Consider the following 13564-nt stretch of genomic DNA (forward strand, 5'->3'; position numbering starts at 1 on the left):
ATCAGCAGCAGCGGCAGCGTCAAGATAGCGGCCACGTCCGCGCTCGCACGATAAACTCGCACCGACACACGGGCGCACAGACACACCGACGCGCCTCCCTCTCTCTCTCCCTCGTCCTCGACACGCAGCACCGTCAGCCCCCTCCCCTGGCCGCTTCTCGAGGGGCAGAGGCGACGTGGGGGTGCCGCCGGCTCGGTAGAGGGGGCGGAAAACGACTCTCACGCACACGCGGACGCGGCGGCGGACACACACAAACTCGCGCACGTACCAGCTATACGCCAAGAGAGCGCGAGGGGACGACGGCGGCGGAGTAGCGGGGTGGGCGGGGGTGTGCGGCGCCCGAGGGTGGGGGGAGAGCGGAGTGCCTGAGCGAGAGAGGTCGGGGCGCGCCGCTGTTGAGTTTCGCTCGGACTCTCCTGCGGAGCAGACGTCTACCGCCCGCCCGCCGCCACCACCAAAGTTCTTAGACTGCGCGCAGTCAGTCGTCGTCCTCTCGCGCCCGCGTGTGTGCGCGCGCCCGTTCGTTCCAAGAGACACGCACGCAGTGTGTGCTAGCGCGCAGCTATACAGTGCGTAAATAGTACAGCCTATACAAAGAGAGAACGCAGTGTTCGTGTGCAGCGTATCCGCGAGTGGTTGACACGCATACGCGGCGGAGCAGCAGCAGCAGCAGCAACGTCTTGGCTGTAGGCGCGATTACGCAATACGCGTGGCCGTGAGAGGAGAGAAGAAGTTGTGTGATTTTTCGCGCCAGTGCCTCGTTTTTCTTTTTTTCCTTCCCGTCTTCTGTCTTCTCTCTCGACGCAATTCCCCATCAGCATCGAGGCGACACGAGTGCGAGCAACGGAATCGTTTCGACGAGGTGTGATATGCGAGTAGAGCATCAGAGTCGACTGCTGCTGGCAACGAGTAGTGGTGGTAGTAGTGCTGGAGAAGAGGAGCAGCCGATGCGCCACTTGCTGCACGGAGCGCGACGACACTCGCCGCCACGGTAATTGCTTCATTCTATTTGCTCGCCGCCGCCGCTGCTGCAGCTTCCTACTCCTTCCTTCTATGCTTTTTGCGGAGGAGGAGGAGGAGTGGAGCGCGCAGGGATGTGCGTAGGATTCCAGAGGCCTCGGAGCTTCTCCTTTTTTCTCTTTCGTTCTTGTTGCCCTCTTCGGGAGGCGATGGTCCTCGCGTGGGCGGATCGCCCGTTGTTTTTTTTTTAGCCTGGAAGACCAATTGGCCGGGGGAAGGAAATTTTAAATTCGCGCGCTATAAACCGTCCCGTCATCGTGTCTCTCTCTCTCTCTCTCTCTCTCTCTCTCTCTCTCTCTCGTTCTGAAAACCCGGTCCGAGCGCGCGCGCGCACGGAATCGAAACGCAAATAGTCGACGGCAGAAATAACGTGAATCACATCGGACGACTCCGGCGGGGGCCATCAGGTGATTCACGCCGCCCCTAACCCTCTTAAATATTTAACGATCCTCTCTCTCTCTCTCTCTCTCGGCTTCTTCTCGAAACTTGGACGAGACTGCCACTGTTCTCTCTCGCTGTGTGTGCGAAACTTTCGAATGTAACCCTATTACTCGACTGCTTCTATACCCGGGGACTGAGGGTAATTAGGGTGAGCACGAACGAGGCGCTCTTCTATTTGTAAATACAGTACAGTTAGCTGTGTACAGTCGTCGTGCGGCGCGTGACCACGTGGGGGTACGAATACGATGTTATACCTGCGCGGTGTGCTTTGCAGTGTCTGCAAAACAGAATAATAAAGCGATTGCCTCTTATTATCGCCCGTGCAGGCGTGAACAGCGCCATAAATTTTCCTCGAAAAATTTCCAAACATCGGGACAGCCCGCGGCCCGTCGAGATGTATTCACCCGACAACTCCTCGACGCATCCGTCCGTTCACTCGTCTCCGCGACCGCACCCTAATTCCAAACGCACACACGCACGCACGCATGTATACAGAGACAGCCGGAGAAACGCGAAGAGCCGCGCTCGGCACGAGGACTTATCGAGAGAGCGAGCCGTTCCGATTATACGCCCCTGCGTTGGCCAACCGATGGACATTCCTGGGCAGGGGCGCGGGATAGCGCCTTCTTTTTTTCCGTCGCCTACTCAATCTCGTAGGCGACGCTGTCCGGTCGAGAGAAGTAGCAATATGACGCACACGTGCGCGCGTAGGTATAATATCACATGCGAGAGAGAGGCAGTGGTCGAGAACCGCACGGGGTTCCCTTCCTTCTCTTTTTTTTTCATCGGCCCGTTTGTTCGCGCTCGCACGGGGAATTCTGGCGCTTGCGAAACTCCCCGATTGTCGAGCGCGTTTTCAACTCCCGGGATATACCGGGATTACGAGACGATATCCGTATAATATTTCCTCGACGCATCGGCGCAGTAGCGCAATTACGGCATTACATAAGTAAGTACAGGCACATCGGTGCGGGTATAGATTAATCTGCTTCGATGACGCAGCGCTCGTAATAATAACGAGTTTATAAAAGTCCCGAGTAGCAGTGGCATTATGGGAATCGTCGCGCGATTCCCACGGCGCGCTTATACATTCGATTCGATTACAATACCTGCACAGACGCCGGCATCGAGTGGCCCGAATCTTCTATTATCGAGGGAGCTGAGAGCTGGAAACACGCAGTCGGTATTTCCACAGAGTGACGTCGGCTCGCAAGAGAGTAGTCGCCCTGTCCAGCGCAATCGCGTACAAAATAGGACGCGCGGGTATATATCTCGCAAGATAAACGTCGGTGGCGTTGCACAACCGATGCACGAGTCGGAGAGGGAGACGCGGCCGACGTGGGTTTCCGATTCCGAGAGACGACTCGTAAGGATTTCGTGTCCTACACTACGCGTCATCGGGTGTGCTGTACTCGGAAGGTTGAAGACGCCGTTGATTAAATTTCAGGACGCCCGGTGCAGACTGCGATGCTTATTTTTCAATTCCACTCACACAGAGAGAGAGAGAGAGAGAGAGAGAGAGAGAGAGAGAGAGAGAGAGAGAGAGAGAGAGCGGAGAGCCCGAGCTCGGCGTTATTAATTCCATCTCTCGCTCCTAGGCATCCGCGAGAGTCATGCCCTCTTTGAGATCGAGAGATGGCGCGTGCGCCAAGGCTCGATTTCTCTCTATCTCTTTCTCGCGTAACCTCCTTCCTCAACGTGCGCGCGGGCATTAACGGTCTCTCTCCGTCTCTCTCTCGCTCGCTCGCTCGCGCGCCGCGACGGCGTTTAGGGTCGAATGTAGCAAGAGCGACGAAGGCCCTCACGTCGCGCTTCTTTCCTCTCCTGCTTGTTTTTTTACACTCCTTCGACCGCCGCCGCCGTTGCTCTTTCGTCATCGCCGCCCGAGGCTGCGCGCGCGAGCGATGCCTATTGTGGTTTGCCCTCGTGAGAGAGGAGTGGAACGAGAGAGGGAGAGAGACGCATGGCTGATGTTGCTTCTTGGGAGCGCGAGGATTTTAGATTTTTCGAGCTTGCGCGCGCTCGCGGGGTCTGACGCACGAGTAGGAGACTTTCCTCGTCGACAGAATTCTTCAAGGGTATGCGTTGTACGTGCCTGGAAACTCCGATTCGACGTTCGGATATACCCCACGTGGCGGATTCAATTTGTGGAGATCGCGAGACTGGCGGCTGCTACCGATGCTGGATAAAAATAATACAACGCTCCGTTGCTGTTTTCGCCTGACTCACACACGTGTTTACGAGCGAAGGATTTCTCAATTAATTACGCCGCGCGCTGTGTTCGCGATAACTCACTTCCAAGATTCCACACGTTGGCGAGGAAAAAGAGAGAAAAATTGCGAATCTCCCTCGATTCTGAAAATGACAACAAGATACTTCGGCGTTTCAAAATTCCAAAATCGCCGCGCGCGTTACGTCAACTCTCCGCGCGGCGGCAGCAGCAAAATCCAAGCGCAGCTCTCGAGGTCGCATGCACGTATACACGCACGGATCGAGAGAGGAAGAAGGGGCGAGAGAGAGAGAGAGAGAGGAGAGAGAAAGAATACGTGTATAGTAGCGCGCTCGGCGATATGATATAATAGTTACACTCCGTATGCGAGTCGAGTTTCGCCTCTCGTGTGTGTATACACGATATATACCAAATGGCTTCCTTTTCTCGTCGTCGGAAAAAAGCTCGGGTGGCTATATCATCCGCGTAACATATAATATCTGCACGAGATCTGCGCGTATTTTTCGCTCTCCCTCTTATCGTCCTCTGATCTTCTCCGATGATGGACTGGTTTCTCGTTTTTTTTTTCGGCTATGCTCAGCGAAATTACGAGCTTTGTTTTTTCTCCTCCTCTTCGCAATCGCGACGGATCTCGTCCCAAGGATTTTTAAAGTCGCAGGTGCCGAGTGGAAAATCGGAAGGGGGCAGCAGCAGCGCGCGCATAACGGGCGACTATTATGCTCGGCTCTCTCGCGAGCTGACGTCGCGCTGCAAAGAGGTCGCGAGCGAGAGAGAGAGAGAGAGAGAGAGAGAGAGAGAGAACGACGCCTTGGCAGTTCCGCGGCCTTTGAGCCACCTGTGCGATTCGCTCGGCCGTTCCAGTTCGAGGGAGTCTCGCCGCCGAGCGCGCTCTCGACTGCTTTGCGGCTTTGTCTATGTGTATACTCCTGTACGTGTGTTTGCGTACTCTCGCTCGGAAAAGAGAGAGAGAGAGAGAGAGAGAGCGAGAGGGAGAACCGAGACCCGTTAGAAAAATGACTGTGCGGGGCTGGGCTTTCTCTGCGGTTTTCTTAGCGCAGCAGTTCACTTGCTCCGGGAGCGTAAATCTACCGGGTTCCGTGAGAAAATTCAAAGAGAGGCGCCTACTTGCCACCGCGCCGCGTGGGGGAGCTACGAGACGGGCGCTGTGCGCCGACTTATCAATGAACTCGAATTCGGCATGCTTTCCTCGAGCTTTCGCTGATAATCGAGTAGATTGGAAATTCTGAAAACCCGCCCGATGACTCACTGTACACGCGCACTTCAGAGGGCGAGCCCGAATCCGAGGGTAAACGCGGTGAATAAGCCGATTCCTCCCTCTTATCGCTCGTCCGCTTTCGGAAACAGATGACTAACAATGACTAACTACAGCGCGCGCCTTTTGACGCTCACTTAATTGCAATGCGCGCAAAAGTGCAATTACATACGCATTGGATCGAGGAACGATAGGGCACGCGTTACTTTCGGAATTTCTCGAGCGCTATCTATATGCCGTGGCGTAGACACATTATTGCGTAGCTTGACTCATTAGAGCGGATGGCTATTTTCACTGCATCATAACGCCCGGTGGCACTTAGTCGGGATTATGTTAATTATGTTTTCTCAACGATCCCGGTACGGTAAGTAAAATCGCAATGAACCTGCTGGCCAAGAAGAAGAAGAAGACAATCGCTCTTCGTAATAATAACACACACACACACACACACACACAGAGCCGTGTGCGCATTCTCGTAACATCGCGGGCGTCATTGACCGCGAGAGCGCGAAAAGAAATCGAAAAACGCCCGGTCGAGGACGCGGTATACTATACTGCATCAGAGGCATGAACGAGATAAATGCGGCGAAGAGAGAGAAAGAGAGGGGCAACGGCCGCACGTGCGCGCGATCAATTTCGCCGCCGCCGCGATGATGGCTCTCGTGTTATGCGAGAAGTAGCATGCAGCAGCGGCTTGTATTATGCGCCAGATCGCGGCCATGTTTACCTTCCGCGCGTGTCCTCTCGCGACTTATTATAGTTTTGCGCGTCGATATCTCGCGGGGATCCTCTCCTTTTCTCTGTCGCCACTCGCTTACGCAAGTGCAGGGAAAAGGAAAAGGCGACCCTGAACTCGAGACAATCAGTCAAGCGCTCTCTCTTCCTCGATTGCACGCGCGCGCGACCATATACTAATATCTGCCTGACATTTTCGCCGTCGTAATTGTCGCGCATAACGTAACTCGATAAGAAGTTGCCGTGCAGCCCGGAGGGATCGGGAGAGGTGAAAAACCTCGGGAAAATTCTTGCATCGAGGCCTTGGCACGTACGGGCACGGATGAACGCACCTTTATCCGAGTGTTCCACTTCTGCGCAGCGCGATTGATAGGTTGAGCGCGTCGCTTTCGAAATTCTTTTCCTTCGCTGGGCTGTCGTTGCGCTGCAAGGATTTTCCGTCCATCCTAAAGTCCTCGCTTTCTCAGTTCGCCCCTCGAAAAGGCGTCAACTGCGCCGCACCCTTCGGATGCGACGATAAGTGCCCCTCGCACACAGTTCCACACACACACAGACGATGACGGAAAAGGTGAGAAACCTAAAAACCTGGAGAGGAGAAGCTGTCGTCGACCTTCGCACGTACGTACGACGCCGTCAATCTCCTCTAGAGCGCAGCGGCCCCGAGAAGAAAGAAAAGTCTCGAAAAGTCTCTCTCGCGCGCGCGCGCGCGCGCGACAGAGAGTTCGTTGAGCCGGGAGTCTCTCGGCACGTGTTCTATCGCGACTTTCGCGCACATACTCGTATACACGCGAAGATGACTGAATAATGGGCCACCGCGCGGTTATGCGTGCGTTGTTGTCTCGAAAACTCTTTTATATAAGACACCGGCGGCGAATTACGAGAGATTTTACACACGACTCGGGAAGGCTCTGGAATAAAGGAGAAAAACAGGGGCTATCTCCGAATCCGTGCGAAAATGCGATTTTCCTCCGAGCGTCATCCGCTCGCTGCTGTTGAGCGATTGTTACGAAAGAGCCGAGGTCCTCGACCCATCGATATATGTGCGTGGAAATTGCGCGACGCTAATTGGGAAGGTGAAGAACCGATAATGAGGATTGCGCGCGCGCGCGCGCAGATAGTGGGAGAGAGAACGCGACGCTTTCGCTTCGAGCCAAGGTCGGCGAAGGTCATGGTTATGCACTGATTCGCGCGCGAGTGTGTCTTTTCATTGGCAAGCGATAAAATTTCGCGTCGCGTAGTTGGTCCCTTTGGCGAGCTGTCGGTTCATGCAGCGGGGATGTTAAGCAAATTAATGTTGCTGCCGAAACGAACTGCAACTACCGCTTTCGTAACGATCGACGTTTACTGTATCCATTAAAAACGGGAGTAAACATTATTACTGTTTAGCACTGTGCAAATGAGAGAGGGAGAGAAATCGCTCAAAAAAAGTTAATTGCATATTAAGTAACCAGCCGAACTAGTAATTTAAGTACGCGATAAAACTAAATCTCACAACGGCGACGGCTCCCTGGGATTTCTCCAGCGGAAACCCTACGCGGTTCCGTCGCTCCCCTGTACGCTGTATACATATCGATCCGCGGGACTAGGTACGATGGCGGCGCGTCATCGCGGGGAAAAACGCTTCTCGGCGCAGGATATCGATTCGCGCCTCCCCCAGCGCGATATACGTGTACCTATATACACGGCTCGGGGGCGCGACGACCTCTGCTATAACACTCGCCGGATGGATTCGATGCGGGCGGCGGAGCGTTTGAGGAAAAGAAACATAGACAGCTGACGGGGTGCGAGCGAGCGACTGATAGGACACCCCTGCGCCGATCGATAAGGGTTAGATTCTCGCCGTTCGCGTTGCAACGCGCGGCGTGCATATAGGTGGCCTTAGAAGAAAAGGGAAGGCGTCTGCGGCTCGTCTGGCGCTCTCTCTCTCTCTCTCCCGTATCATCATCGCAGGGGACGAGTCGAGCTCTTTTCCCTCGGCACCTTTCTCCACTTTCGCAGAATGCAGCGGCAGCAGCGCGCCAAGAGAGTTCATCGGCTGCGTCCTCGTATACGTATACCGTTGTTCCGCCGCCACTGCCGCCGCGCGTTCCCGTTACGAAATTTCTTCTGCTTCTTCTTCGTCGCTGTTGCGCCGGTTGAGCTTCTCTAAATCTGGGCTGAAGCCCGTAATAGCGATCGAGAAGAGAAGAAAAGAAAAGAAAAGAAAAGAAAAGAAAAGAAAAGAAAACAAATAAGCGAGAAAAACAGCGCAATCGCCCGCACGCACCGGTTATCGGGGAGAAGCGTCCTGATGCAACGCGTTACACTGACCGAAATGAGAATCGCTCACGGCGATCGCGACAAGAGCGCGCGGCGCTGATGGATCACGCGCGCGAAATTACATAAAAGGCCGGGAGCGCCAAGCTCGCACCTACGTCCTCTCAGGGTCGCCGTCGCTGACGCCGACGAGTTCGTCACAGCTGCGATCGCTGTTTCTCCGTGTTACAGCTGTTGCGAGATATTTCCGTTTTTGGTGAGGATTGTTCTTCCTCCCCCTTGATCCGCCTCGATCCGCCTCGATCCGCCAATCCCCGCGCGTTCCATTGGCCTCGCCTCGATGTCTCACTTTGCCGCGGCGCAGGTTCGTTGAACCCTCGGATGAAGGAGAGACATTCCTCTCTCGCTCGCCGATGGAAGAAAGAGAGAAAGTAAACAGAGTCGGTAAATCGCGCGCTGATGCAGGTGCGTCGCGCGCGAGAATTCCGCCGGACGTGTACTATCGAGCGGAGATTGAGCTCGTTTTCCTCCTCGCCGTCGAGTCGAGATTGTTTCCCCGCGACTCTGCCGCGTTAGTCGTAACGAGGTGGCCGCAGCTTTCGGCTGCTACCGGATTGCGCAGTTGCAAGCGAATCGACGAGCTTTCACGATAATAAGGGACTGTTTTCTGTTTATCAAGTTGAGCGATTATTTCACCTCCCCCGAAACATACGCATTACGCATTACGCGGTTATAGATTCGCAACTAGTTCAATAGGTACACCGGGAAAGACAATGCGATCGACTAATGTAAGACTTTTCGATTTCAATCGATGTTGCAGATCAGCCGGAAGGAGTTGCACGTGATAGGAGCAGACGGCCCATGAAGAGGAGAGCCCGAGCGCGCGAGAGTAGATGAGAGAGTAGAGGGAGAGAAAGAGAGGAAGCTACGAGTATAAGGAGAGCCAAGAGAAGCAAGCGAGGAAACAGTAAAAAGAGATACAGTCAAGCGGTCCCATGTTAGCGGACATCAACGGCAACCTGGCGGATCTGAGAAGCGAAGCTGCCATGGCGTCGCAGAGGTTCTGTCTGCGCTGGAACAACCACCAGAGCAATCTGCTCTCCGTGTTCGATCAGCTCCTGCACGACGAGTCCTTCGTCGATGTCACTCTCGCCGTCGAGGGACAGCTGCTCAGGGCGCACAAGATGGTGCTCTCGGCCTGCAGTCCCTACTTTCAGGTCAGTACTCGCTTTATCACGCGCGCGCGCATTCGTTCGTCGTCCCTCGCTCGATCCGTCACGGCCGCGACTCCGTCCGCGGATCTATCCGTAGGATCCACATTGGATTGCTCTCTCGCATTGCATTGGCCAAATACTAAACCTGTCGGACAATTGTGTCCCGCGCAACGACTGCTCCCTATACTAACGTTTCGCACGTCCGGTCGCAGGCGTTGTTCACCGGCCACCCGGACAAGCACCCGATCGTCATCCTGAAGGACGTGCCCTACGTGGACATGCGCAGCCTGCTGGACTTCATGTACCGCGGCGAGGTGTCCGTCGACCAGGACAGGCTCACGGCATTCCTGCGCGTCGCCGAGTCCCTGCGCATCAAGGGGCTCACCGAGGTCAACGAGGACAAGTGCGACCTGCCCAGCATCACCTCGTCCCTGCTCGGCAACCAGAACGCCTCGCAGCCACCGCCGCCCAGCCTACACCGGATCAACCAGCTCGGCCAGCACCACCACATGCCACAGAAAAGGTATCGCTCTGTTCCTCCGTTTTTCCACATACTTTATCGCGCGAGCTCGGGGACTGATGAGTCGTCCATCGTCCGTGCAGGTATCACCACATGTCGAGTCATCCACTGCTGGGCTCGGCGCTGACGGCGCCGAAACGCAAACGCGGCAGGCCGCGAAAGCTGAGCGGCTCGTCGGACACCCCGATGGACACCAGCCTCGGCCAGGACCAGCAGTGCTCGGGCGCGGATCTCGTCCAGGGCTCGCCGGAGATGATGGAGATGAAGATGGGCCTCGACTTCCAAAGCGAGGCCGCGCAGAACAGCAGCGCTGGCAGCAGCGCCTCCAACGCAAGCAACAACGCCAACAACGGACAATCCACGCCGTCCAAGACGAGAGACGAGCCCACGGAGAACGGCACCGACCAAGCAGAGTCAGGTCTCCTCGTCAGAATCAAGGGCGAGCCCGAACCCACCCCGGGTACCTCCGCGCAAGGTAAGCCGTTTTAGCCTGTTTTTCCTGCCTCTCAATTTACCAGCCGACTCTAAAACTCGATCTTTCTGCGCGTCGTTTTAGGCAAGGACGAGGCATTCACGCGGCCGCTGAGTAGACAAGGCAGTGAAAGTTTCAAGCAAGGTAAGAGACGCCATAAAAGCCTTATCCTGCCTAATGAATCCACGCGATTTAGCGATCTCCTTTTTGTAACCAGTAACCAATAACAAGTTTTTTCAAATGCATTGCTAATCCTTGTACTGCAGGGGAATATACATATATAATTTTTTTTCCACGAAAGCATCATTCGGCGACGAATGATCGCCACGTGATGGCGAATCTGTGCATCGTTTGTCATGCAATGACAAATGGTGAACGTATTTGTAACAATTGTCAAGCCACGTTTTTCATCTCAAAAGCTAAGAACGTCCACCATGTCTAATCGTGTTTGATACTCGCGGTTGTACATTTTTGCTGCCTCGATGATTATTGAGGATCTTCATTCATATTTTCAATTCAAGTGGCAATTTGCGTAACATGCACAAATACGTGGATAACGGAGCATGCGACGTTAATGTGTCAAACACCGATCAACGCTGATGTAAAGTCAACAAAACGACTTGCTCTAGTCTCGAGCATCCGTTTTTAAACATATCTTATAGTCTAATCGATATATCATCGGGCTTTTCATATCGCGGTCCGTTCAAGTGCATGAAAAGTGGAAAGGAACTCTTTAAGTCACACGACGAACTTAAAATTTAGTGAATTTTGTTTAGTTAATAAAAATAAATATCGTCGCACTCAACGTGACAGTACAAAAAAGTGCAACGAGGTGAAATGGTCGCGAAAAATTGATCGTTCAGTACACGTGTGCCGCACTTACATACGTACGCGCGCACGTGTACATGTGACTTATCGGGAAAATATTAAAAAATAAACGCTGCAAGCCAACCCCCATGCATGGTGTGTGAAAAATGGCCCCCTCTACTTTTTTTTAGCTACGCTATATTCTATGTAAAATTACTCGGCGAACCGCGCGAGATTTTTCCAATGCTTCATGTTGTCCAGCGTTGTATATTCTTGTTTATTACGGTTTCGCCGATTGTTTTGAGGTATCGATTACGGCTGCACACGTACGCTTCTTTATTTTTTAAAAAGCAATCGGGAATCGCCCTTTTTATTCTCTCTCTTTTTCAATTCTTTTTATGTATCAAACATAGATACTCTTGATTTACATGCAAATTATAGTAATTGATACTTAAAGTTGCACAGAGAGAGAGAGAGAGAGAGAGAGAGAGAGAGAGAGAGAGAGAGAGAGAGAGAGGGTGTAACGTATTTATAAAAAGATTAATAGCGACACGGCAAATAAAGCAGAAAAGGATGAAGGGACGTCATGTGCAAGCAATGAAAGAACAAACTTACTGAAATCTTACAAAATTGAAGCAAGTCATATAGTGAAGTTGTTCCCTTGAATGCTGTAGCTTCCAAATAATCTTAACCTACCATCCGTATACCACACGACCTATGTGTATATATAAAATAATCATTTGCAACGAGAATTATATACATACTGGTCGTATTCGGAACATACAACAATGAACACCTATGTTATACTCACTTGCTCGGCCAATGTGTAGCGCACTTCCGTTCCGTTAGTACAATTTTTTTTTTAATCGGACCTGTTACATTATTACGTGTTTGTGTCACTGTATATTCTATATACAACGTATGATGTATACAATTATTGTTTTCAATTGATATATTGTCTTAATTTTCGTTTATTTTGTTGCATTCTCACTCTCCCCGCACAAGATACTGGCATATTACATATGTGCACTAAAGAAACAACCAAAAATAAGAGAGAGAGAGAGAGAGAGAGAGAGAGAGAGAGAGAGAGAGAGAGAGAGAGAGAGAGAGAGAGAGAGAAGAAAAGTAGGGACAATTAAGTCAAACAAAATAAGTAATAAGTGAACAAAATGCGCTTCGCTGCCATTGGCCAAACTGGTAAAAGGAGGGGGTGGAGCCAGCTATGCGGTGTCTAAATTATCAAAACGCTGGTTATATACATCGTGTGTACGCGTTTTGTACGCTCTTGCGCGCGCGCGCCCCGTGATATCTGTTGTGCGTTACGAAACATATGTTTATTTGTGAATTCCGTCCGTTGGTTCATGCGTATATACAATGTAACTCTTGAATTGTCAAGTTGATTTTTGTGGATATTGCTTTTCGAGACATTGTCAATCGAGTTGAAAGATTATTATAACCGACCGATCGAAAGACTGTGAGGGTTCGGGAGGCGACATATGTTCATAAGCAGTGTCTGTAATTTCCATTTTTTTCTTACGGAAAACGGAGAAAAAGAGAGGGGGGATAACGGGGAAACACTAGTGTAAGAGACGTACGGAATGTGTAGAAAAGCGTCTCTCGTGTATAAATAATCTTAATACCTCTTCTGCCTTTTTTCATGTCTCAGATGGGCCTATTCGAAATCTATAGTCATGTAACTCATGTGTATTATAAAATTAAATAGAACATCAAGTGCATAGTTTTACATCATGTATATATACGTCCATGTATATGCATACACGCCAAAAAAGTAAAAAAGTACGTAAAAAAAGTCGCAGTTTAAATAAAAAATCAATCATACATAATAAAAAACGTGAGTGCTCGAAGATATGTCTAGTGAACACGTGTTGTTGTTATACTTTGTTCTCTTGCGCAGCAGGTGAGTTGAGAATTGAGTCAACTTTGAATTCTGACGTTACCTTTGCGCGGGGAAGCGAAGGAGACTAGGGAGGCCAGCCGTTCTCTTAATAAAAAGATACGAACAATGATAAAGAAAAAAAGATAATGAAATTCACACTAAAAACAATGATACTACTTTTTATCATTTTCTTCTTTTTCGATTATATTAGAAAATCGATCGTCGTCCCGCGTGTCGCGGATTTCATCAACGGACGTTGAGGGCTTTTGATAAACGCAAAATAAATACAAACGAGATGGGATCGTTCCTTTTTGGTTAACTGTTACGAGTTTTTTTAATTTTGACCTTGTTTAATTTGGTTTTCGCGAGACTTTTTTGTTTCTTAAGTGTGACTGTGTGTGTCTCTCTGCACTTTTGCTTTACAGCATATACGTAGACAATTTCTCCTGATATTAATACTATTTTTTTTCTATCTCCACGGTACAGTATTTTTGCCAAACGATTCTCGTCACGGCTCGTTCTTTTATTTTCTTGAGTGGAAGAAATTCTCTACGATACTGCTCAATCAAAGTATACGTACCTACATATAACGCTTTGTTTTTTACATTCTTTTAAAATCTTACCGCTGCCAGGAAGTTTGCACTTCGGCTTTAACGGTACTACTAAAACATAAAGTTCTTCTGCATAGTTCTCAAAAAC

General features: G+C 51.1%; 1 protein-coding gene across 9 annotated transcripts in view; it reads left to right on the forward strand.

Moving 5' to 3' along the window:
* LOC100122117 (tramtrack) overlaps nucleotides 1-13564 on the forward strand; it is a 64191-nt gene that overhangs the window by 25711 nt on the left and 24916 nt on the right. For 4 of the 9 annotated variants that reach the window (XM_016987094.3, XM_032596699.1, XM_032596701.1 and 1 more), the window contains 4 exons: nucleotides 8776-9172; nucleotides 9382-9692; nucleotides 9773-10164; nucleotides 10246-10305. In XM_016987094.3, the coding sequence (XP_016842583.1) occupies nucleotides 8951-9172; nucleotides 9382-9692; nucleotides 9773-10164; nucleotides 10246-10305 (985 nt within the window). In that variant the 5' untranslated portion in view covers nucleotides 8776-8950. Of the gene's footprint in view, nucleotides 1-386; nucleotides 992-8775; nucleotides 9173-9381; nucleotides 9693-9772; nucleotides 10165-10245; nucleotides 10306-13564 lie in introns of those variants that run through there. The other 5 variants (XM_016987095.2, XM_031923649.1, XM_031923648.1 and 2 more) reach the window with 3 other exon arrangements.

Source organism: Nasonia vitripennis, chromosome 2 (genome assembly GCF_009193385.2).
Source record: "Nasonia vitripennis strain AsymCx chromosome 2, Nvit_psr_1.1, whole genome shotgun sequence".
Lineage (NCBI taxonomy): Eukaryota > Metazoa > Arthropoda > Insecta > Hymenoptera > Pteromalidae > Nasonia > Nasonia vitripennis.